The sequence below is a fragment of the Bombina bombina genome, chromosome 8 (genome assembly GCF_027579735.1).
Source record: "Bombina bombina isolate aBomBom1 chromosome 8, aBomBom1.pri, whole genome shotgun sequence".
In the NCBI taxonomy this organism is placed as follows: Eukaryota; Metazoa; Chordata; class Amphibia; order Anura; family Bombinatoridae; genus Bombina; species Bombina bombina.
Genome location: NC_069506.1, coordinates 307,803,002 through 307,830,937, shown reverse-complemented (window position 1 = coordinate 307,830,937; position 27,936 = coordinate 307,803,002). Strand labels below are relative to the sequence as shown.

The 27,936-nt window shown below is 38.7% G+C and overlaps 1 protein-coding gene across 2 annotated transcripts in view; it reads right to left on the bottom strand.

Moving 5' to 3' along the window:
- Positions 1-27,558, bottom strand: part of LOC128639231 (neurotrimin) — an 878,190-nt gene extending 850,632 nt beyond the window's left edge. For both annotated transcript variants that reach the window (XM_053691506.1, XM_053691507.1), the window contains exon 1: positions 27,258-27,558. In XM_053691506.1, the coding sequence (XP_053547481.1) occupies positions 27,258-27,409 (152 nt within the window). In that variant the 5' untranslated portion in view covers positions 27,410-27,558. The remainder of the gene's footprint in view (positions 1-27,257) is intronic.
- Positions 27,559-27,936: the final 378 nt, after the last annotated feature.

The window sequence follows — 27,936 nt, the reverse complement described above, 5'->3', positions numbered from 1 at the left end:
ACACATACAATACCCCCCCCCCCAACATTACAACCCACCACCCACATACCCCTAATCTAACCCAAACCCCCCTTAAATAAACCTAACACTAAGCCCCTGAAGATCTTCCTACCTTATCTTCACCATACCAGGTTCACCGATCGATCCAGAAGAGCTCCTCCAATGTCTTGATCCAAGCCCAAGCGGGGGGCTGAAGATGTCCATGATCCGGCTGAAGTCTTCATCCAAGCGGGAGCTGAAGAGGTCCATGATCCGGCTGAAGTCTTCATCCAAGCGGGAGCTGAAGAGGTCCATGATCCGGCTGAAGTCTTCTATCAACGGCATCTTCAATCTTCTTTCTTCGGGATCCATGTTCATCCCGCCGACGCGGAACATCCATCTTAACCGACGACTTCCCGACGAATGACGATTCCTTTAAGGGACGTCATCCAAGATGGCGCCCCTCGAATTCTGATTGGCTGATAGAATCCTATCAGCCAATCGGAATTCGAGGGACGCCATCTTGGATGACGTCCCTTAAAGGAACCGTCATTCGTCGGGAAGTCGTCGGTGAAGATGGATGTTCCGCGTCGGCGGGATGAACATGGATCCGGAAGAAAGAAGATTGAAGATGCCGTTGATAGAAGACTTCAGCCGGATCATGGACCTCTTCAGCTCCCGCTTGGATGAAGACTTCAGCCGGATCATGGACATCTTCAACCCCCCGCTTGGGCTTGGATCAAGACATCGGAGGAGCTCTTCTGGATCGATCGGTGAACCTGGTATGGTGAAGATAAGGTAGGAAGATCTTCAGGGGCTTAGTGTTAGGTTTATTTAAGGGGGGTTTGGGTTAGATTAGGGGTATGTGGGTGGTGGGTTGTAATGTTGGGGGGGGGGGGTATTGTATGTGTTTTTTTACAGGCAAAATAGCTGAATTCTTTGGGGCATGCCCCGCAAAGGGCCCTGTTCAGGGCTGGTAAGGTAAAAGAGCTTTGAACTTTTGTAATTTAGAATAGGGTAGGGCATTTTTTTATTTTGGGGGTCTTTGTTATTTTATTAGGGGGCTTAGAGTAGGTGTAATTAGTTTAAAATTGTTGTAATATTTTTCTGATGTTTGTAAATATTTTATTATTTTTTGTAACTTAGTTAGTTTATTTCATTGTAGTTATTTGTAGATATTGTATTTAATTAATTTATTGATCGTGTAGTGTTAGGTTTAATTGTAACTTAGGTTAGGATTTTTTTTACAGGTAATTTTGTAATTATTTTAACTATTTTAGCTATTAAATAGTTCTTAACTATTTAATAGCTATTGTACCTGGTTAAAATAAATACAAAGTTACCTGTAAAATAAATATAAATCCTAAAATAGCTATAATATAATTATAATTTATATTGTAGCTATATTAGGATTTATTTTACAGGTAAGGATTTAGCTTTAAATAGGAATAATTTATTTAATAAGAGTTAATTTATTTCGTTAGATTTATATTATATTTAACTTAGGGGGGTGTTAGTGTTAGGGTTAGACTTAGCTTTAGGGGTTAATCCATTTATTACAGTAGCGGCGAGATTCGGTCGGCAGATTAGGGGTTAATACTATTTATTATAGGGTTATTGAGGCGGAGTGAGGCGGATTAGGGGTTAATAACTTTATTATAATAGCGGTGCGGTCCGCTCGGCAGATTAGGGGTTAATAAGTGTAGGCAGGTGGAGGCGACGTTGTGGGGGGCAGATTAGGGGTTAATAAATATAATATAGGGGTCGGCGGTGTTAGGGGCAGCAGATTAGGGGTATATAGGGATAATGTAAGTAGCGGCGGTTTACGGAGCGGCAGATTAGGGGTTAAAAATCATATGCAGGGGTCAGCGATAGCGGGGGCGGCAGATTAGGAGTTAATAAGTGTAAGGTTAGGGGTGTTTAGACTCGGGGTACATGTTAGAGTGTTAGGTGCAGACGTAGGAAGTGTTTCCCCATAGCAAACAATGGGGCTGCGTTAGGAGCTGAACGCGGCTTTTTTGCAGGTGTTAGGTTTTTTTTCAGCTCAAACAGCCCCATTGTTTTCTATGGGGGAATCGTGCACGAGCACGTTTTTGAAGCTGGTCGCGTCCGTAAGCACCGCTGGTATCGAGAGTTGAAGTTGCGGTAAATATGCTCTACGCTCCTTTTTTGGAGCCTAACGCAGCCATTCCGTGAACTCTCAATACCAGAGGTATTTAAAAGGTGCGGCCAGAAAAAAGCACGCGTAGCTAACGCACCCCTTTGGCCGCAAAACTCTAAATCTAGGCCTTAGGGTTTATTTTATAGGTAAGTATTTAGTTTTAAATAGGAATAATTTAGTTAATAATAGTAAATTTATTTAGATTTATTTAAATAATATTTAAGTTAGGGGGGTGTTAAGGTTAGGGTTAGACTTAGGTTTAGGGGTTAATAACTTTATTATAGTGGCGGCGACGGCGGCAGATTATGGGTTAATACATTTAATAGGCTATGTGGGCTATGGCGGTTTAGGGGTTAATACTTGAATAGGTTAATTGTGTTGTGGGCTATGGCGGCTTAGGGGTTAATAATTTAGTTATTACTTGCAGTGTGGGTTTGATGGCGGATATAGAGGTTAATAGTTTAAATAGGCATATTGCGTTGTGGGGGGTTGTCGGTCTAGGGGTTAATACATTTAATATTAGTAATGAGAGGGGGTTTGCGGATATAGGGGTTTTACGTGTCGGGCTTATTTTTTATGAGGCGTGTTAGACTTTTACGGGAGATTTGTTATTTTATTTACTTTTCTTAGGCGCCGGCAGTTTCTAAAGTGCCATAAGTCACTAGCGACTCCAGAAATTAGTATTTACGCTCATTTCTGGACATCGCTAGTTTATCCGACTTACGGCACTTTAGCATCTAACAGCGCAGTATATGTAATACCCCGATGTGCAAGATGAAATTATGGGCAGCGCAGGTTCCCATGCTTGCGCCGAAACCTGCGCCGTATATGTGATTGCGCCCTATATCATTAGAATGAGGTCCAGTTTGCTATTGGAAATTATTCTAGACAGAAGTTAAAGGGAGAGTAAACCTTAAAAATAATGTTATATAAAATTCTGCACATAGTGCAGAATTATATAACATTATATAACATTATATTAGCCAAACATTATAAAACATAATTGTACCCTATTCATTTTTTTTAAAAAAATGCTGTTTTACAGACCCGCTCTCTGTACTCTGCTGAGCGGGTCTGTTATATTTACTCAGTGCATCGGGCCAGCTGTATAGTCACAGCCTGGCCCGACCGCGCCATAAGACTAAGTGCAGCTCGCTCCTGCTCTGTCTGACAGCGGGAGCGAGCTGCACTTAGTGCTATGGCGTGGTCGGGCCGGGCTGTGACTATACAGCTGGCCCAATGCGCTGAGTAAATATAACAGACCCGCTCAGCAGAGTACAGAGAGCGGGTCTGTAAAACAGCGTTTTTTTAAAAAAATGAATAGGGTACAATTATGTTTTATAATGTTTGGCTAATATAATGTTATATAATTCTGCACTATGTGCAGAATTATATAACATTATTTTTAAAGTTAAATGACACTTTAAACATATTTCTGATGCAACAATTTGGCTGCGCCTGCTCTATGCATTGTTACTGTTCATCCCATGTTTAACAGTTTTAACCCCTTGCAGCACATTGCATAGCTCATACACATGCAAAAGATGGGCAGTGCACACACTATAATAGTGCCAGTGGGGCTAAGCCTTTGCCTGTACCATGAGCAGACATAACAGAGTACAGGAGGGATTGTGTGTACCTGTATCTATCTATCTATCTATCTATCTATCTATCTATCGTCGCAACTGTAATCATCCTCGCTACAGCTTCCTCCTTCTACACAACCGCTGTAATCCAACAATTCTGGGTCATCATCCTCTGCAGCTTCAATAGGCACCCTGAACTAGACCTGTTTGCCCATATCCCCGTGCAGACTAGTACTCTGTTCTGGAAAACGGTACCGCCGCTGAAGCGCAGCGCAATACACGCTGTGGGACATAGGCAGTGGCACTGTTGTGCAAACAAGTCTGCACGCCGGGGGAGAGGGGAGATGTAAGATGGCTCAGCAGCACCGTACAGGCTCATAGAACAACTAATTGATAACCAACTAATCAATAATGAAAATCGTTGACAATGATCATTATCGATTAGTTGTTTCTTTTAGCCCTACAGCAGCCATTATCACATGTGCTGGGTGATGGGCCCCCCAAGAGTGGAGGAACTTCAGGGACCAGTCGCAACTGCGGTATCTCCGCCACCCTGGATGAAGAAGGAAGTGGTTCCCGTTTGGAAGAAGACTTCACCGCCTGAAATAAAAAGGCAGTAAAAGAGCTGATTGCCCATACAAATGCCCCTTTAGGGGCAATGGGTAGTTTAGGATTTTTTAATGTTAGGTTTATTCATTTTGGGGGTTTGTTAGGTTTATTGTGTTGTGGGTTAATACATTTATTAGGTTTATTGCGTTGTGGGTTAATGACGGATTAGGGGTTGTTAATACATTTATTAGGTTTATTGTGATGTTGGTTAATGGCGGATTAGGGGTTAATATACTTTATTAGTTATTGCGGTTGACAGGTAGATAGATATTGCACATGTGTTAGGTGTTAGTTAATATTTTCAGGCAGTTACGGTGCTCACATTTTCAGTGTAAGGCTTGCTGTGCCTGCCTATGTGTAGCGAGGTAAAAATGGAGTAAAATGTCTCCATTTTTGCCGTGTAAGTCCTTGTGCTGAATATGTGATACCGATTTGGAACGTGGTTCTATGTTAGCTTATGGGAGTAAAAATTGCGAGTGACCGTGAAATATATGCGGCGCATTTATATGAGGCGCCGTATATGTAATACCAAAACCACGTAAAAACTGGTGTCTCTGGCTTTTGCGGGCGACGTGCATATGCAATCTTGCCCCTTGTCATATGCAGAGGAAGGGGGAGAGTTTCTGCTGTTTTTGCAATAGAACCACTTTCAGTGCGTGTTCCAGCTAACCTTTTCAACAGAGCAAAACTGGGAGCTTCTAAGTAAGTTATTAAACGGTTTTACACTGGATTTTTAAATCAGTATCTGTGTATATTATTCTTTATAGTAGTGTCTATTACATGCAGTTAAATAAAAGTTGGTGTATGCTGTGCCTTTAAACTAGAATGATTAATTCAACATTAGAGCTCTGGTTAGCTGTTACGTGACTCAAAAAAGTGTCACAAAATACATCAAAAATATATTTAAAATTACAGTTACATTTATAATAACACTATCTAATAAAAATTATAAAAAAAAAAAAAAGGAACGCAAAAAGGGCTTTAACATAGATATACATACACATCTAAATATATATATATAGGGGGTTAATTAGATGAAGCACTCACTGGTCTTATTAAGTGTACTCAAACCTTATTCCCGAGTGACGTTTCGGGGTGTTCAACCCTTCATCAGTTGTTCTCCCTAACAGTTTCAGGGACCACTGCTTAGTGTACTGCGTACGCAAAATAAAGGCTACTAAATCCCCTCCCAAGATTAAAATCACCAGGTCTTTCAAAAAAATGTAATCTTGATTCATTTCTAAATGACATCAAGAACCTCCCCTGGCACAGATTAAACCTAATCCCAGATATAGACTCTGCAGTTGAATTCTTTCAGTCCGAACTTCTACAAGTTTGGAATTTGCATGCCCTGCTGCGTAAGGTGAGAGTTAAAGGAGCACATTTAAACTGGATCACAGCTGACCTCATTCAAATGTTCCAGTTTCGGGATTCATTGTGGTCAAAGTTCAAGCGTACTGGCTCTATGAATGATCACCGTGTATATAGACAATGGCGAAATATATGCACTAAACAAACAAAATTGGGCAAGGCCCAATATTTCTATGAAAATCTGAATAATAACATATCTAACCCTAGAAAGTTTTGGAAAATCATAAATAACTTACAAACTCCCCCAATCAACTCCCAACCCTCCTCTGTCAAAGTGAACTACCAAATCCTGCAACTTCCCTTAGAAGTGGCAAATGCCTTTAACAATTATTTTGTCGGTTGTTCCACCACCCTGATTGCCAATCTAATAAATGACACGCATCCTGAAGCTACAAATGTGGATCAGGCCCCACGAAATTTGCAAAGTCCCAATATAGAGAAGTTCAATTTTAGACCTGTACCTATTAATGTCATTAACACCTTAATAATCTAAAAATTAAAAACCAGTCTGGACGTGATCAAATCCCAGCAATGCTGTTGAAGCTTACTGCATCTGCAATTGCTAAACCTGTCACAACCCTAATTAATGAATCATTGGTGTCTGGATACATACCCAAACTTTGGAAGACTTCAAGAGTAGTGCCTATCCATAAAAGTGGTGACATTACTTTGGTTTCTAACTATCGCCCAATATCACAGCTCCCAGTATTTTCAAAAATCTTAGAAAATGCGTCCATACACAACTATGTGAGAATTACCAACAATCTAACTATCTGACCCCTGATCAATCAGGTTTTCGGCCGAATCACTCCACTGCAACTGCCCTTCTAAAAGTTTGTAATAACATTCAAACTGGCACAGAAAAAGGAGGAGAACTAATTGGAGCTATTTTCCTTGATTTTGCAAAAGCATTTGACACAGTAGACCACGACATTCTATTGCACAAACTAAAAAACTCAGGTATTGGTAATCGTCCACTAACCTTGTTTCGATCATATGTATCGGATCGATCACAATATGTCTCCATTTTTGACAGCGACTCCCTCCCTCTCCCAGTCACGTGTGGTGTTCCCCAAGGTTCTATTCTCAGCCCCCTACTTTTCACATTATTTATAAATGATCTGCCTAATGTCTGCAAATCCTTTACTGTACACATGTACGCAGATGACACAGTATTCTATGCAAGCAAAACCGATCTACCGCAACTTGAGGCAGTGCTCCAAGACCAGTTCACAGAGGTAGAAAAGTGGATCACAAAAAACAAACTCTTCCTAAATACTGACAAAACTGTCACAATGATTTTTGGAATGGTCCCTAAATGACACATATTACAATATTCCCATCTATGCACACTGACCACAGTCCACTCTTTCAAATACTTGAGTATGTTTTTAGACCCCAATCTATCTTTTGGCCTCCATATAGAAAAACTTGCATCTAAATTTTATTCAAAACTAGGTGCCCTGTACAGAAACAAATCCTGCCTAAGCCCTACAGTAAAGGAAAAGATTGTACAGCAAATGCTGATGCCAATCATTGATTATGGGGACGTAGTATATGCAACTGCACCACAAACCCACCTTAATAAACTTAATACATTGTATAACTCGTTCTGCCGCTTTGTGCTACAATGTAACTACAGGACCCACCATTGTGACATGCTAAAAGAACTAAACTGGCTGTCGCTGGAATCCAGACGCACCCTTTATCTATCCATATCTTTATCTATGTGTTTAAGTGCCTTTCTGGGAAGCTCCCACCATACCTGAGCAGAAAGCTCTCCCCGGCTGCTCCCACCTCCTATAACCTCCGATCCAGTACATGCACTTCATTTAGTCTGCCTCAATATAAAAATAAAGCAGCTCGATCCTCCTTTTCCTACAGAGCATCGAAAATATGGAATGACCTCCCGCACACTTTCAAATCTTCCCCTAGCCTAAAATCCTTTAAGAGATCCCTCTCTGCATATCACAAAACAGAATGCACCTGTTATGGTTGATTACATATTTCCTACCTGTTATATGTTACATTTTGTATTAGTGTTTATTATTATTGTTTTTGTATTTTATTGTACATTATTTTATCAATGCAATGTTTTGTTCACCCAGGACATACTTAAAAACGAGAGACATCTCAATGTATCCTTCCTGGTAAAATATTTTATAAATAAATAAATAAGTCGCAGTAACAAATAAACTTTGAAAAGTCGCAAATGCAAAAATCGTATAATTTTTATTGCATACTAATATGAATTATGTTTCCAATGTATTTTTACTGCAAACATTCCGATGTCCTTCACTTAGAGAAAACATATATTTATACATACATATACACACACACACACACCTGTATATATTCATATAGGTATACACACACACATATATAGCTATAAGAGACTGTATTACATACTTAGCAATCCTCTATACCTCTGTATAACACCAGCAGTTAGCTATAAGAGACTGTATTAGGTACAGTGTTAATTTTGATGACAAATTTCGATTTAGTCTTAGTTTTAGTCTTTTGACTAAAATGCCATTTTAGTTTAAGTCGTATTTTAGTAATCTGAATTGTTTTAGTTTTAGTCTAGTTTTAGTCGACTGAATCTCCAGTAGATTTTAGTCGACTAAATCTCCAGTAGATTTTAGTCAACTAAAATCTAAGGGGTTTAGTTAAAGTGTAATGCATTATTTAAGCATTTCTCTATTATTTGCAAACTGATTATAAACTCCAGGAGTAAACATAACACCTGTTATTATTTATGGTATAAAGGTTTAAACATGCAATACAGACACAGATTTAGCCGTTGTGATATGTAACATCTTTATTAAACTTAAAATTAAATAAAACCAAGTTTCATAAACAAACAAAAGTGCAACTTTAAAATATATATAAAAAAAACTAACTGTAAACTGTATTGACTATATTGAACAAATTACCCAATATAAAAACTTTAACAGTTCTCTGTTAATAATTAAAATAAGTATTAAGTAACTCAACACAACAAAAAGCTTCTGCAGCTAGCACAGGCACAGCATAACTTAAACCCATACTCGTGGGTTATGCTTATTTCTATAGGAAGAATCAATTGTTTGTTTACAGATTCTAAAAAAAATTTGACAACGATATTAGCACTGCTCTAGAACTTCCAAACTCATTATATACTCCTGGAGTAAAGGTTTATTCACCTGATTTTATTTATGGTATTAAGGTTTTAACATGCAATACAGATTTAACAGATTTAACTGTTGTGGTATATAACGTCTTTATTTAGCTTAAAATTTAATAAAATTAAGTTTTGTAAATTTTACAAAAGAGCAGTAATTGGATATGGGTTGATTATAACACCTTGCATAAAATGTTTTTGTCAGCAAATTTTGATTTAGTTTTAGTCATAGTCTTTTGACATTTTAGTTTTAGTCGTATTTTAGTCATCAGAATTTCTTTAGTTTTATAGTCATTTTAGTCTAGTTTTAGTCGACGAAATTAACACTGATTAGGTACTTGGCAATCCTCTATATACCACCAGCAGTTAACTATAAGAGACTGTATTATGTACTTAGCAATCCTCTATACCTCTGTATAACACCAGCAGTTAGCTATAAGAGACTGTATTATGTACTTAGCAATCCTCTATACCTCTGAATAACACCAGCAGTTAGCTATAAGAGACTGTATTACGTACTTAGCAATCCTCTATACCTCTGTATAACACCAGCAGTTAGTAATCCTCTATACCTCTGTATAACACCAGCAGTTAGCTATAAGAGACTGTATTATGTACTTAGCAATCCTCTATACCTCTGTATAACACCAGCAGTTAGCTATAAGAGACTGTATTAGGTACTTAGCAATCCTCTATACCTCTGAATAACACCAGCAGTTAGCTATAAGAGACTGTATTAGGTACTTAGCAATCCTCTATACCTCTGTATAACACCAGTAGTTAGCTATAAGAGACTGTATTATGTACTTAGCAATCCTCTATACCTCTGAATAACACCAGCAGTTAGCTATAAGAGACTGTATTATGTACTTAGCAATCCTCTATACCTCTGTATAACACCAGTAGTTAGCTATAAGAGACTGTATTATGTACTTAGCAATCCTCTATACTTCTGTATGACACCAGAAGTTAGCTATAAGAGACTGTATTAGGTACTTAGCAATCCTCTATACCTCTGTATAACACCAGTAGATAGCTATAAGAGACTGTATTATGTACTTAGCAATCCTCTATACTTCTGTATGACACCAGCAGTTAGCTATAAGAGACTGTATTAGGTACTTAGCAATCCACTATACCTCTGAATATACCTCTGCATAACACCAGCAGTTAGCAATTGTCTATACCTCTGTATAACACCAGCAGTTAGCTATATGAGACTGTATTAGGTACTCAGCAATCCTCTATACCTCTGTATAACACCCGCAGTTAGCTATAAGAGACTGTATTACGTACTTAGCAATCCTCTATACCTCTGAATAACACCAGCAGTTAGCTATAAGAGACTGTATTAGGTACTTAGCAATCCTCTATACCTCTGAATATACCTCTGTATAACACCAGCAGTTAGCTATAAGAGACTGTATTATGTACTTAGCAATCCTCTATACTTCTGTATGACACCAGCAGTTAGCTATAAGAGACTGTATTATGTACTTAGCAATCCTCTATACCTCTGTATAACACCAGCAGTTAGCTATAAGAGACTGTATTAGGTACTTAGCAATTCTCTATACCTCTGTATAACACCAGCAGTTAGCAATCCTCTATACTTCTGTATGACACCAGCAGTTAGTAATCCTCTATACCTCTGTATAACACCTGCAGTTAGCTATAAGAGACTGTATTAGGTACTTAGCCATCCTCTATACCTCTGTATAACACCAGCAGTTAGCTATAAGAGACTGTATTAGGTACTTAGCAATTTTCTATACCTCTGTATAACACCAGCAGTTAACCATCCTCTATACCTCTGTATAACACCAGCAGTTAGCTATAAGAGACTGTATTAGGTACTTAGCAATACTCTATACCTCTGTATAACACCAGCAGTTAGCTATAAGAGACTGTATTAGGTACTTAGCAATTCTCTATACCTCTGTATAACACCAGCAGTTAACCATCCTCTATACCTCTGTATAACACCAGCAGTTAGCTATAAGAGACTGTATTAGGTACTTAGCAATACTCTATACCTCTGTATAACACCAGCAGTTAGCTATAAGAGACTGTATTAGGTACTTAGCAATTCTCTATACCTCTGTATAACACCAGCAGTTAGCTATAAGAGACTGTATTATGTACTTAGCAATCCTCTATACTTCTGTATGACACCAGCAGTTAGCTATAAGAGACTGTATTAGGTACTTAGCAATCCTCTATACCTCTGAATATACCTCTGCATAACACCAGCAGTTAGCAATTGTCTATACCTCTGTATAACACCAGCAGTTAGCAATTGTCTATACCTCTGTATAACACCAGCAGTTAGCTATATGAGACTGTATTAGGTACTCAGCAATCCTCTATACCTCTGTATAACACCCGCAGTTAGCTATAAGAGACTGTATTACGTACTTAGCAATCCTCTATACTTCTATATAACACCAGCAGTTAGCAATTGTCTATACCTCTGTATAACACCAGCAGTTAGTAATCCTCTATACCTCTGTATAACACCAGCAGTTAGCAATTGTCTATACCTCTGTATAACACCAGCAGTTAGTAATCCTCTATACCTCTGTATAACACCAGCAGTTAGCAATCCTCTATACCTCTGTATAACACCAGCAGTTAGCAATCCTCTATACCTCTGTATAACACCAGCAGTTAGCAATCCTCTATACCTCTGTATAACACCAGCAGTTAGTAATCCTCTATGCCTATGTATAACACCAGCAGTTAGTAATCCTCTATACCTCTGTATAACACCAGCAGTTAGCAATCCTCTATACCTCTGTATAACACCAGCAGTTAGTAATCCTCTATGCCTATGTATAACACCAGCAGTTAGTAATCCTCTATACCTCTGTATAACACCAGCAGTAAGTAATCCTCTATACCTCTGTATAACACCAGCAGTTAGCTATAAGAGATTGTCACCTAGATTATGATTTCAGTGTTAAAACAGTAACGCAGCCGTTACAAGTCTTGTTGGTATAGCTGTACAGCAAGCATTTTAGCCTGTAACGCAACGTCAGTCCCGCACTCAAATGACGTTTTTTATGGGATTCCCATAGCGCTGCCATTACGAGTTTTGCAGTGAGGCTAAAAAGCTTGCGTTAAACCCTATACCGACACAATCCGTACTGCCATCTGAGACCAGTAGTTATGAGTTTTACACAAGAAAACGGTTACATAAAACTCATAACTAATACACACAAAGTACACTAACACCCATAAACTACCTATTAACCCCTAAACCGAGGCGCTCCCGCATCGCAAACACTATATTACATTTATTTTACCCCTTTATTTTACTATATTAATATTTTTTACCCCTAATCTGCCGTTCCCGACATCGCCGCCACTAATAAAAAATTATTAACCCCTATTCCGCCGCTCCCCGACATGGTCGCCACTATACTAAAGTTATTATCCCCTAAACCTCTGGCCTTTCACATCACTACCACTAAATAAACCTATTAACCCCTAAACTGCCAGCCCCCCCCCCCCCACATCGCCAAAAAACAAATTTAACTATTAACCCCTAAACCAAACAACCTCCTAACTTTACATTAAAATTACAAGATCCCTATCTTAAAATAAATAAAAACTTACCTGGGAAATAAAAAAAACCTAAGTTTAAACTATAAATTAAACTAACATTACTATTAGACTAAAATTAAAATAATTATCAATTAAATAAATTAAATTGCTCATTAAAAAAAAAAAACTAACACTACTAAAAAAATTGAAATCTACAGTTACAAAAAATAAAAAATACTAAATTAGAAAAAATAACAAACAAAATTATCAAAAATAAAAACAATTACACCTAATCTAATAGCCCTATCAAAATAAAAAGCCCCCCCCCCAAAAAAAACCCTAGCCTACAATAAACTACCAAAAAAGGGCCTTTTGTAGGGCATTGCCCTACCTGACCCCCCCCAACAGTAAAACCCACCACCCAACCAACCCCCCAAAATAACAAACCTAACTCTTAAAAAAAAAAAACTAAGCTACCCATTGCTCAGAAAAGGGCATTTGTATGGGCATTGCATTCAGCTCTTTTTCTTGCCCTTAAGGGAATTCAGCTCTTTTAGAATTGCCCAAACCCTAATCTAAAAAAAAAAAAAAACACCCAAAAAAACCTTAAAAAAAACACTAACCCCAATTTAGGTACTCACAGTTGCTGAAGTCCGGCTTGAACGATCTTTATCCCAGCAGCTCCATCTTCATCCATCGAGGGACCAGCATCTTCATCCCTGCGGAGGCAGAGAGGTTGATGCATGGTGGCGGTCCAGGCGGAGGTCTAGGTGGAGGTCCATTGATCCGACGTGGAGGTCCTCTTCATGAGGTCGTCCACCACACACTGAGGATTTAAATGCAAGGTACACCTTTTATACTGGGGGTACCATTGCATTCCTATTTGCTGAAAAATTTAAATCAGCCAATAGGAATTAGAGCTGCCAAAATCCTATTTGCTGTTCAAATCAGCTAATAGGATTTAAGCAGTTCTCATTCCTATTGGCTGATTCGAATAATGATCGTTCAAGCTGGACTTCAGCAACTGTGAGTACCTAAAGAGTGGTTAGTGTTAGTTTTTTTTTAAGGTTTCTTTATTTATTTATTTTTATTAGGCTTTTCTTAAAAGAGCTGAATGCCCTTTTCAGGGCAAAAAAAGAGTTGAATGCTCTATTAAGGGCAATGCCCATACAAATACCCTTTTCAGGGCAATGGGTAGATTAGGTTATTTTAGTTAGGTTTTTTTTTTTGTGGGTTTCGGGGGGTGGGGGTTTGTAATGGTAAGGGGTGTTTGTTTTTCTTTTATAGAAAAAGATCTGATTTCTTTAGGACAATGCCCTACAAAAGGCCCTTTTAAAGGGACTACAAAAGGCCCTTTTAAGGGCCCTTGGTAGTTTATTTTAGAATAGAGTTTTTTATTTTGGGGGTGTTTTTTTTTACCAGGGTATTACAATAGGAATAATTTTTATTGTTTTGGAAAATGTTGTTATTTTTTGTAATGAATTTTTATTCATTTTTTGTAATTTTAGTGTTTTTTATTTTTTGTAATGTTAGGTTTTAGTGTAAGGCAGATTAGGTTTTACGTTTATTTCACAGGTAAGTTTGCATTTAGTTTTAAATAGGTATTATTTAGTTAATAATTGTAACTTTAATTTAGGTCTATTTTAATTATGTATAAGTTAGGGGGTGTTAGGTTTAGGGTTACGGTTAGGGTTAGGGGTTAATATAGTTTAATTTAGGTTGTTGCGATGTGGGGGGCTGGTGGTTTAGGGGTTAATGTTAATAACTTTATTATAGTGGCTGCGATATCGGGAGCGGCAGATTAAGATTTAATAGATTTATTTTGGTGGCGGCGATGTCGGGAGCGGCAGATTAGGGGTTAATAACATTATGTAGGTGTCGGCGATGTCGGGGGCAGCGGATTAGGGGTGTTTAGACGTGGGGTTTATGTCAGGGTGTTTAAACGTAACATTTTTGTCCCCATAGACATCAATGGAGCTGCGTTACGGAGCTTTTCAATCCGTGATCACAGGTGTTAGTTTTTTTTTCTAACACTCTCTCCCCATTGATGTCTATGGGGAAAGCGTGCACGAGCACGTCAAAGCAGCGCTTTTATTTTGTGCGGTATGGAGCTCATTGCAACCATATCGCACGCACAAAGTGGCTTTCCAAAAACTCGTAATGGCAGCACTATGGTCGTTTCGCACCCTCTATAGCGCAAAACTTGTAATCTAGGTGTCTATTAGGTACTCAGCAATCCTCTATACCTCTGTATAACACCAGCAGTTAGCTATAAGAGACTGTATTACATACTTAGCAATCCTCTACCTCTGTATAACACCAGCAGTTAGCTATAAAAGAGACTGTATTAGGTACTTAGCAATTCTCTATACCTCTGTATAGCACCAGCAGTTAGCTATAAGAGACTGTATTAAGTAGTTAGCAATCCTCTATACCTCTGTATAACACCAGCCGTTAGCTATAAGAGACTGTATTAGGTACTTAGCAATCCTCTATACCTCTATATAATACCAGCAGTTAGCTATAAGAGACTGTATTAGGTACTTAGCAATCCTCTATACCTCTGTATAACACCAGCAGTTAGTAATCCTCTATACCTCTGTATAACACCAGCAGTTATCTATAAGAGACTGTATTAAGTAGTTAGCAATCCTCTATACCTCTGTATAACACCAGCAGTTAGCTATAAGAGACTGTATTAGGTACTTAGCAATCCTCTATACAACACCAGCAGTTAGCTATAAGAGACTGTATTAGGTACTTAGCAATCCTCTATACCTCTGTATAACACCAGCAGTTAGTAATCCTCTATACCTCTGTATAACACCAGCAGTTAGCTATAAGAGACTGTATTAGGTACTTGGCAATCCTCTATATAACAACAGCAGTTAGCTATAAGAGACTGTATTACGTACTTAGCAATCCTCTATACCTCTATATAACACCAGCAGTTAATAATCCTCTATACCTCTGTATAACACCAGCAGTTAGTAATCCTCTATACCTCTATATAACACCAGCAGTTAGCTATAAGAGACTGTATTATGTACTTAGCAATCCTCTATACAACACCAGCAGTTGGTAAACCTATATACCTCTGTATAACACCAGTAGTTAGTAATCCTCTATACCTCTGTATAACACCAGCAGTTAGTAATCCTCTATACCTCTGTATAACACCAGCAGTTAGCTATACGAGACTGTATTAAGTAGTTAGCAATCCTCTATACCTCTGTATAACACCAGCAGTTAGCAATCCTCTATACCTCTGTATAACACCAGCAGTTAGCAATCCTCTATACCTCTGTATAACACCAGCAGTTAGCAATCCTCTATACCTCTGTATAACACCAGCAGTTAGCAATCCTCTATACCTCTGTATAAAACCAGCAGTTAGCAATCCTCTATACCTCTGTATAACACCAGCAGTTAGCAATCCTCTATACCTCTATTTAACACCAGCAGTTAGCTATAAGAGACTGTATTACATACTTAGCAATCCTCTATACCTCTGTATAACACCAGCCGTTAGCTATAAGAGACTGTATTACGTACTTAGCAATCCTCTATACCTCTGTATAACACCAGCAGTTAGTAATCCTCTATACCTCTGTATAACACCAGCAGTTAGCTATAAGAGACTGTATTAGGTACTTAGCAATCCTCTATACCTCTGTATAACACCAGCAGTTAGCTATAAGAGACTGTATTAGGTACTTAGCAATCCTCTATACCTCTGTATAACACCAGCAGTTAGCTATAAGAGACTGTATTAGGTACTTAGCAATCCTCTATACCTCTGTATATACCTCTGTATAACACCAGCAGTTAGTAAACCTCTATACCTCTGTATAAAACCAGCAATTAGCTATAAGAGACTGTATTACATGCCTAGCAATCCTCTATACCTCTGTATAACACCAGCAGTTAGCTATAAGAGACTGTATTAGGTACTTAGCAATCCTCTATACCTCTGTATAACACCAGCAGTTAGCTATAAGAGACTGTATTAGGTACTTAGCAATCCTCTATACCTCTGTATAACACCAGCAGTTAGCTATAAGAGACTGTATTAGGTACTTAGCAATCCTCTATACCTCTGTATAACACCAGCAATTAGCTATAAGAGACTGTATTACGTACTTAGCAATCCTCTATACCTCTGTATAACACCAGCAGTTAGCTATAAGAGACTGTATTACATGCCTAGCAATCCTCTATACCTCTGTATAACACCAGCAGTTAGCTATAAGAGACTGTATTAGGTACTTAGCAATTCTCTATACCTCTGTATAACACCAGCAGTTAGCTATAAGAGACTGTATTACATGCCTAGCAATCCTCTATACCTCTGTATAACACCAGCAGTTAGCTATAAGAGACTGTATTATGTACTTAGCAATCCTCTATACCTCTATATAATACCAGCAGTTAGCAATCCTCTATACCTCTGTATAACACCAGCAGTTAGCAATCCTCTATACCTCTGTATAACACCAGCAGTTAGTAATCCTCTATACCTCTGTATAACACCAGCAGTTAGTAATCCTCTATACCTCTGTATAACACCAGCAGTTAGTAATCCTCTATACCTCTGTATAACACCAGCAGTTAGTAATCCTCTATACCTCTGTATAACACCAGCAGTTAGTAATCCTCTATACCTCTGTATAACACCAGCAGTTAGTAATCCTCTATACCTCTGTATAACACCAGCAGTTAGTAATCCTCTATACCTCTATATAACACCAGCAGTTAGTAATCCTCTATACCTCTGTATAACACCAGCAGTTAGCAATCCTCTATACCTCTGTATAACACCAGCAGTTAGTAATCCTCTATACCTCTGTATAACACCAACAGTTAGTAATCCTCTATACCTCTGTATAACACCAGCAGTTAGTAATCCTCTATACCTCTGTATAACACCAGCAGTTAGTAATCCTCTATACCTCTATATAACACCAGCAGTTAGCAATCCTCTATACCTCTGTATAACACCAGCAGTTAGTAATCCTCTATACCTCTGTATAACACCAGCAGTTAGCAATCCTCTATACCTCTGTATAACACCAGCAGTTAGCAATCCTCTATACCTCTCTGTATAACACCAGCAGTTAGTAATCCTCTATACCTCAATATAACACCAGCAGTTAGTAATCCTCTATACCTCTGTATAACACCAGCAGTTAGTAATCCTCTATACCTCTGTATAACACCAGCAGTTAGTAATCCTCTATACCTCTGTATAACACCAGCAGTTAGTAATCCTCTATACCTCTGTATAACACCAGCAGTTAGTAATCCTCTATACCTCTGTATAACACCAGCAGTTAGTAATCCTCTATACCTCTGTATAACACCAGCAGTTAGTAATCCTCTATACGTCTGTATAACACCAGCAGTTAGTAATCCTCTATACCTCTATATAACACCAGCAGTTAGTAATCCTCTATACCTCTGTATAACACCAGCAGTTAGCAATCCTCTATACCTCTGTATAACACCAGCAGTTAGTAATCCTCTATACCTCTGTATAACACCAGCAGTTAGTAATCCTCTATACCTCTGTATAACACCAGCAGTTAGTAATCCTCTATACCTCTGTATAACACCAGCAGTTAGTAATCCTCTATACCTCTATATAACACCAGCAGTTAGTAATCCTCTATACCTCTATATAACACCAGCAGTTAGTAATCCTCTATACCTCTGTATAACACCAGCAGTTAGCAATCCTCTATACCTCTGTATAACACCAGCAGTTAGTAATCCTCTATACCTCTGTATAACACCAGCAGTTAGCAATCCTCTATACCTCTGTATAACACCAGCAGTTAGCAATCCTCTATACCTCTCTGTATAACACCAGCAGTTAGTAATCCTCTATACCTCTATATAACACCAGCAGTTAGTAATCCTCTATACCTCTGTATAACACCAGCAGTTATCAATCCTCTATACCTCTGTATAACACCAGCAGTTAGTAATCCTCTATACCTCTGTATAACACCAGCAGTTAGTAATCCTCTATACCTCTGTATAACACCAGCAGTTAGTAATCCTCTATACCTCTGTATAACACCAGCAGTTAGTAATCCTCTATACCTCTGTATAACACCAGCAGTTAGTAATCCTCTATACCTCTGTATAACACCTGCAGTTAGTAATCCTCTATACCTCTATATAACACCAGCAGTTAGTAATCCTCTATACCTCTGTATAACACCAGCAGTTAGTAATCCTCTATACCTCTGTATAACACCAGCAGTTATCAATCCTCTATACCTCTGTATAACACCAGCAGTTAGTAATCCTCTATACCTCTGTATAACACCAGCAGTTATCAATCCTCTATACCTCTGTATAACACCAGCAGTTAGTAATCCTCTATACCTCTGTATAACACCAGCAGTTAGTAATCCTCTATACCTCTGTATAACACCAGCAGTTAGTAATCCTCTATACCTCTGTATAACACCAGCAGTTAGTAATCCTCTATACCTCTGTATAACACCAGCAGTTAGCTATAAGAGACTGTATTACATGCCTAGCAATCCTCTATACCTCTGTATAACACCAGCAGTTAGTAATCCTCTATACCTCTGTATAACACCAGCAGTTAGTAATCCTCTATACCTCTGTATAACACCAGCAGTTAGTAATCCTCTATACCTCTGTATAACACCAGCAGTTAGTAATCCTCTATACCTCTGTATAACACCAGCAGTTAGTAATCCTCTATACCTCTGTATGACACCAGCAGTTAGTAATCCTCTATACCTCTGTATAACACCAGCAGTTAGCTATAAGAGACTGTATTAGGTACTTAGCAATCCTCTATACCTCTGTATAACACCAGCAGTTAGCTATAAGAGACTGTATTAGGTACTTAGCAATCCTCTATACCTCTGTATAACACCAGCAGTTAGTAATCCTCTATACCTCTGTATAACACCAGCAGTTAGTAATCCTCTATACCTCTGTATAGCACCAGCAGTTAGTAATCCTCTATACCTCTGTATAACACCAGCAGTTAGTAATCCTCTATACCTCTGTATAGCACCAGCAGTTAGTAATCCTCTATACCTCTGTATAACACCAGCAGTTAGTAATCCTCTATACCTCTGTATAACACCAGCAGTTAGTAATCCTCTATACCTCTGTATAACACCAGCAGTTAGTAATCCTCTATACCTCTGTATAACACCTGCAGTTAGTAATCCTCTATACCTCTGTATAACACCAGCAGTTAGTAATCCTCTATACCTCTGTATAACACCAGCAGTTAGCAATCCTCTATACCTCTGTATAACACCAGCAGTTAGTAATCCTCTATACCTCTGTATAACACCAGCAGTTAGTAATCCTCTATACCTCTGTATAACACCAGCAGTTAGTAATCCTCTATACCTCTGTATAACACCAGCAGTTAGTAATCCTCTATACCTCTGTATAACACCAGCAGTTAGCAATCCTCTATACCTCTGTATAACACCAGCAGTTAGTAATCCTCTATACCTCTGTATAACACCAGCAGTTAGTAATCCTCTATACCTCTGTATAACACCAGCAGTTAGTAATCCTCTATACCTCTGTATAACACCAGCAGTTAGTAATCCTCTATACCTCTGTATAACACCAGCAGTTAGTAATCCTCTATACCTCTGTATAACACCAGCAGTTAGTAATCCTCTATACCTCTGTATAACACCAGCAGTTAGTAATCCTCTATACCTCTGTATAACACCAGCAGTTAGTAAACCTCTATACCTCTATATAACACCAGCAGTTAGTAATCCTCTATGCCTATGTATAACACCAGCAGTTAGTAATCCTCTATACCTCTGTATAACACCAGCAGTTAGTAATCCTCTATACCTCTGTATAACACCAGCAGTTAGTAATCCTCTATACCTCTATTTAACACCAGCAGTTAGTAATCCTCTATACCTCTCTGTATAACACCAGCAGTTAGTAATCCTCTATACCTCTGTATAACACCAGCAGTTAGTAATCCTCTATACCTCTGTATAACACCAGCAGTTAGTAATCCTCTATACCTCTATTTAACACCAGCAGTTAGTAATCCTCTATACCTCTCTGTATAACACCAGCAGTTAGTAATCCTCTATACCTCTGTATAACACCAGCAGTTAGTAATCCTCTATACCTCTGTATAACACCAGCAGTTAGTAATCCTCTATACCTCTGTATAACACCAGCAGTTAGTAATCCTCTATACCTCTGTATAACACCAGCAGTTAGTAATCCTCTATACCTCTCTGTATAACACCAGCAGTTAGTAATCCTCTATACCTCTATATAACACCAGCAGTTAGTAATCCTCTATACCTCTATATAACACCAGCAGTTAGTAATCCTCTATACCTCTGTATAACACCAGCAGTTAGTAATCCTCTATACCTCTGTATAACACCAGCAGTTAGTAATCCTCTATACCTCTCTGTATAACACCAGCAGTTAGTAATCCTCTATACCTCTATATAACACCAGCAGTTAGTAATCCTCTATACCTCTGTATAACACCAGCAGTTAGTAATCCTCTATACCTCTGTATAACACCAGCAGTTAGCAATCCTCTATACCTCTGTATAGCACCAGCAGTTAGCTATAAGAGACTGTCGCCTAGATTACAAGTTTTGCGCTATCGAGGGTGCGAAACAAATGCAACAGAAGATGCGTTATTTCACCCCCCATATTGCTGCCATTACAAAATTCTGAAAAGCCTCCTTGTGCGGGCGATATGGTTTCGATAAGTTTCATACCGCACAAAATCCAAGGGCTGAGAATACGTGCTTGTGCACACTTTCCCCATAGCCACCAATGGGGAGAAGGTGTAAGAAAAAAAAACTAACACCTGAAGTGCGGAATGGCCATAACGCAACCCCATTGATGTCTGTAGGGAAAAAAGTTAAGTTTAAACCTAACACCCTAACATAAACCCCAAGTCTAAACACCCCTCATCTGCCGCCCCCAACATCTCAGACACCAAAATAAAGTTATTAACCCCTAATCCGCCGCTCCCGACATCGGTGCCACTAATAAAAAAGTTATTAACCCCTATTCTACCGCTCTCTGACATCACCGCCACTATAATAAAGTTAACCCCCTAAGCCTCTGGCCTCCCACATCACTGCCACTAAATAAACCTATTAACCCCTAAACCGCCAGCCCCCACATCGCAAAAAACTAAAATTAAACTATTAACCCCTAAACCAAACAACCCCCTAACTTTATATTAAAATTACAATATCCCTATCTTAAAATAAATAAAAACTTACCTGTGAAATTAAAAAAAATCTAAGTTTAAAACAATTAAAGGGACACTGAACCCAAATTTTTTCTTTCTTGATTCAGATAGAGCATGCAATTTTAAGCAACTTTCCACTTTACTCCTATTATCAAATTTTCTTCATTCTCTTGGTATCGTTATTTGAAAAGCAAAAATATAAGTTTAGATGCCGGCCCATTTTTGGTGAACAACCTGGGTTGTTCTTGCTGATTGGTGGATAAATCCAATAACCAATAAACAAGTGCTGTCCAGGGTTTCTAAACAAAAAAATTGCTTAGATGCCTTCTTTTTCAAATAAAGATAGCAAGAGAAAGAAGAAAAAATGATAATAGGAGTAAATTAGAAAGTTGCTTAAAATTGCATGCTCTATCTGAATCACAAAATAACATAACTATTATACCAACATTAAAATAACTACCAATTAAAAAAACTAAATTACACATTAAAAAAAAACTAACACTACTAAAAAAAAATTACAAAAAATAACAACCACTAAATTACAAAAAATAACAATGTTATCAAAAATAAAAACAATTACACCTAATCTAATAGCCCTATAAAATAAAAAAGCCCCCCAAAATAAAAACATCCCTAGCCTACAATCAACTACCAATAGCCCTGACATCCAGGCGGCGAGAAGTCTTCATCCAGGCGGCATCTTCTATCTTCATCCCAGCGGCGTCTTCTACATCTCAGAGGCGCGGAGTGGATCCATTCTTGAAGACATCCAACGAGGAGCGTCCTCTTTATAAGGTTGTCGCCGTACACTGAATCTTCAATGCAAGGGAGCCATTTCAAAATGACGTCCCTTGCATTCCTATTGGCTGATTTGATTCTTAAAATTGAAATCAGCCAATAGAATGAGAGCTACTGAAATTCAATTGGCTTTTCAAAACAGCCAATAGGATGAGAGCTAATGAAATTCTATTGACTATTCAAATCAGCCAATAGAATTTCAGTAGCTCTCATCTTATTGGTTGATTTGAACAGCCAATAGGATTTCAGTAGCTCTCATCCTATTGGCTGGTTTGAATTTCAAGAATCAAATCAGCCAATAGGAATGCAAGGGATGCCATTTTGAAACGGCTCCCTTGCATTGAAAATTCAGTGTACGGCGGCTTCAATATGAAGGACGCTCCATGCCGGATGACTTCAAGGATAGATCTGCTCCGCGCCGCCGGGATGAAGATAAACCCGCCAGTATGAAGATAGAAGATGCCGCCTGAATGAAGACTTCTCGCGCCTGGATGTCCGGACTTCAGAAACTGTAAGTGGATCTTCGGGGGTTAGTGTTAGGGTTTTTGTTTTTTTTTTAATTTTTTTTTTTTTTTTTTTTTAGATTAGGATTTGGGCTTTATTTAAAATAAAGAGCTGAATGCCATTTTCAGGGCAATGTAAAAGAGCTGAATTCCCTTTTAAGGGCAATTCCCATACAAATGACCTTTTCAGGGCAATGGGTAGCTTAGGTTTTTGTTAGAGTTAGGTTTTTTATTTTGGGGGGTTGGTTGGGTGGTGGGTTTTACTGTTGGTGGGGTCTTTGTATTTTTTTTTTACAGGTAAAAGCTGATTTCTTTAGGGCAATGCCCTACAAAAGGCTATTGGTAGTTTATTGTAGGCTAGGGGTGTTTTTATTTGGGGGGCTTTTTATTATTATTATTATTATTATTATTATTAGGTTATTAGCCCTTTCGTGACAGGGTTAAAGTGCCTACATCGGAACAACTGTTCCGATGTAGACAAATTGAAACTACGCGATCGTGCATACGATCGCGAGATTTCAATTATTGGATCGCATCTGGGGGGCGTCCCTACAATCCTAGGAACGCCCTCCAGACCGCGATTAAATCCCTGAAGCACAGAAGGCTTCAGGACAGCCGTTAGTTATGACGTTCCATTCCGTCATAACGGCTTTAAAGCCCAGTCTAATTATGACGGAATGGAACGGCATAACGGCTTTAAAAGGTTAGATTAGGTGTAATTGTTTTTATTTTTGATCATTTCGTTTGTTATTTTTTGGAATATAGTATTTTTTATTTTTTGTAATTTTAGACTTAATTTTTTTTTGGTAGTGTTAGTTTTTTTTTTTTTTTTATGTGCAATTTAGTTTTTTTTAATTGGTAGTTATTTTAATTTTAGTATAATAGTTATGTTAGGTTAATTTTTATTTTAAACTTAGGTTTTTTTAATTTCACAGGTAAGTTTTTATTTATTTTAAGATAGGGATATTGTAATATTAATATAAAGTTAGGGGGTGATAGGTTTAGAGGTTAATAGTTTAATTTATTACTGGCAATGTGGGGGGGCTGGCAGTTTAGGGGTTAATATGTTTATTTAGTAGTGGCGATGTGGGGGGCTGGCAGTTTAGGGGTTAATAGGTTTAGTTAGTGTCTGCGGTGTCGGGGAGCGGCGGAATAGGGGTTAATAACTTTATTATAGTGGCGGGGATGTGGGCGGGCGGCAGACGGGGTTAATAAGTTTTAAATAGTGTTTGCAATGCGGGAGCGCCTCGGTTTAAGGGTTAATAGGTAGTTTATGGGTGTTAGTGTACTTTGTAACAGTTTACTTATGAGTTTTGTGAAACATTTTTGTTACACAAAATCCATAACTTCTGCTTTCAGATGGCGGTATGGATCGTGTCGGTATAGGCTGTAACGCAAGCATTTTAGCCTCACTGCACAACCTGTAATACCGGTGCTATGGAAATCCCACACAAAAACGTCATTTTTTTGAGTGCGGGACTGATGTTGCGTTACAGGCTACAATGCTTGCGGTATAACTACCGACACGACTCGTAATGGCTGCATTACTGTTTTTACGCTGAAATGGCAATTTTTTCAGCGTTAAAACCGTAATGCACAACTCGCAATCTAGACGTGTATTAGGTACTTAGCAATCCTCTATACCTCTGTATAACACCAGCGGTTAGTAATCCTCTATACCTCTGTATAACACCAGCAGTTAGTAATCCTCTATTTAACACCAGCAGTTAGTAATCCTCTATACCTCTATTTAACACCAGCAGTTAGTAATCCTCTATACCTCTGTATAACACCAGCAGTTAGTAATCCTCTATACCTCTATTTAACACCAGCAGTTAGTAATCCTCTATACCTCTATTTAACACCAGCAGTTAGTAATCCTCTATACCTCTGTATAACACCAGCAGTTAGCTATAAGAGACTGTATTAGGTACTTAGCAATCCTCTATACCTCTGTATAACACCAGCAGTTAACCATCCTCTATACCTCTGTATAACACCAGCAGTTATCAATCCTCTATACCTCTGTATAACACCAGCAGTTAGTAATCCTCTATACCTATGTATAACACCAGCAGTTAGTAATCCTCTATACCTCTGTATAACACCAGCAGTAAGTAATCCTCTATACCTCTGTATAACACCAGCAGTTAGTAATCCTCTATACCTCTGTATAACACCAGCAGTTAGTAATCCTCTATACCTCTGTATAACACCAGCAGTTAGTAATCCTCTATACCTCTGTATAACACCAGCAGTTAGCAATCCTCTATACCTCTCTGTATAACACCAGCAGTTAGTAATCCTCTATACCTCTCTGTATAACACCAGCAGTTAGTAATCCTCTATACCTCTATATAACACCAGCAGTTAGTAATCCTCTATACCTCTGTATAACACCAGCAGTTTGTAATCCTCTATACCTCTGTATAACACCAGCAGTTTGTAATCCTCTATACCTCTGTATAACACCAGCAGTTAGTAATCCTCTATACCTCTCTGTATAACACCACCAGTAAAAGTGGAGTAGCCTTTCTGAGACACAGTGATCCATCACGCATCTGGATTACATGGGGATTTTCTCCTTTCAACATTCTGCACAGAATTTTTTTAACATTAGAAATACCGTTATTCCTGTTCACACTACCATATACTTAATATGCTAGGACTTTGTTGCCATTTATCTAGATCTATATTTTTTTTCCCCATTTATTTTCTTTTTTTCTTTTTGTATTCACATGGTACACCAATGATTTCTATTTTACTCATTTAAATCTCACTTCAACAGCGGTGTGCCCCCTGTAGGATATCTATAGCTGGTATTCTTATTATAAGAGACTGTATTAGGTACTTAGCAATCCTCTATACCTCTGTATAACACCAGCAGATAGTAATCCTCTATACCTCTGTATAACACCAGCAGTTAGCTATATGAGACTGTATTAGGTACTTAGCAATCCTCTATACCTCTATATAACACCAGCAGTTAGCTATAAGAGACTGTATTATGTACTTAGCAATCCTCTATACCTCTGTATAACACCCGCAGTTAGCTATAAGAGACTGTATTATGTACTTAGCAATCCTCTATACCTCTGTATAACACCCGCAGTTAGCTATAAGAGACTGTATTAGGTACTTAGCAATCCTCTATACCTCTATATAACACCAGCAGTTAGCTATAAGAGACTGTATTATGTACTTAGCAATCCTCTATACCTCTGTATAACACCAGCAGTTAGCTATAAGAGACTGTATTATGTACTTAGCAATCCTCTATACCTCTGTATAACACCAGCAGTTAGCTATAAGAGACTGTATTATGTACTTAGCAATCCTCTATACCTCTATATAACACCAGCAGTTAGCTATAGTTAGCTATAAGAGACTGTATTAGGTACTTAGCAATCCTCTATACCTCTGTATAACACCAGCAGTTAGTAAACCTCTATACCTCTGTATAACACCAGCAGTTAGTAATCTTCTATACCTCTATATAACACCTGCAATTAGTAAACCTCTGTATAACACCAGCAGTTAGCAATCCTCTATACCTCTCTGTATAACACCAGCAGTTAGCAATCATCTATACCTCTCTGTATAACACCAGCAGTTAGTAAACCTCTATACCTCTGTATAACACCTGCAGTTAGTAAACCTCTATACCTCTGTATAACACCTGCAGTTAGTAAACCTCTATACCTCTGTATAACACCTGCAGTTAGTAAACCTCTATACCTCTGTATAACACCAGCAGTTAGTAATCCTCTATACCTCTGTATAACACCAGCAGTTAGTAATCCTCTATACCTCTGTATAACACCAGCAGTTAGTAATCCTCTATACCTCTGTATAACACCAGCAGTTAGTAATCCTCTATACCTATGTATAACACCAGCAGTTAGTAATCCTCTATACCTCTGTATAACACCAGCAGTTAGTAAACCTCTATACCTCTATATAACACCAGCAGTTAATAATCCTCTATACCTCTGTATAACACCAGCAGTTATTAATCCTCTATACCTCTGTATAACACCTGCAGTTAGTAAACCTCTATACCTCTGTATAACACCAGCAGTTATTAATCCTCTATACCTCTGTATAACACCAGCAGTAAGAAATCATCTATACCTCTGTATAACACCAGCAGTTATTAATCCTCTATATCTCTGTATAACACCAGCGGTTAGTAATCATCTATACCTCTATATAACACCAGCAGTTAAGAGGCTCTGTATATAACGTCACACAGTGCACTTACCTGAGGATGGCGCTCTCTCCTTGTCGCACCGTCACGTTGTCCATGGCTTTTGGGAAGCCGGCATCCCCGCTCCGCACCGGCACTCCTGCGGGGACAAGGAAGAGCAGCCTGAGACACAGGGCGAGCAGCCACCTCCAGGGGGCGAACCCCATCCTGCCCCCTACGGTACCCAGTGTGAGCTTCCCCCGGGGGTCTGCTACATGTCCCCGGGATCCTGTGCCTGGCTCTGCCTCCCCCGCCCGGACACACACAGCTCCTGTGCTCTGGCTCCTCTGACTCCTCCTCTATCTCAGTCTATCAGCCGCTATATTTTATATTTCTCCCTCTCTGTGCCCTTCCCCTGTTGTCTTCCCTGCTTCTAGTTAACCCCTCTCTGTCCTCCCTACTACACATGTGTTATCTGTTGTCTTCCCACCTTCTAGTTAACCCCTCTCTGCCCTCCCTACTACACATGTGTTATCTGTTGTCTTCCCTCCTTCTAGTTAACCCCTCTCTATCCTCCCTACTACACATGTGTTATCTGTTGTCTTCCCTCCTTCTAGTTAACCCCTCTCTATCCTCCCTACTACACATGTGTTATCTGTTGTCTTCCTTCTAGTTAACCCCTCTCTGCCCTCCCTACTACACATGTGTTATCTGTTGTCTTCCCTCCGTCTAGTTAACCCCTCTCTGCCCTCCC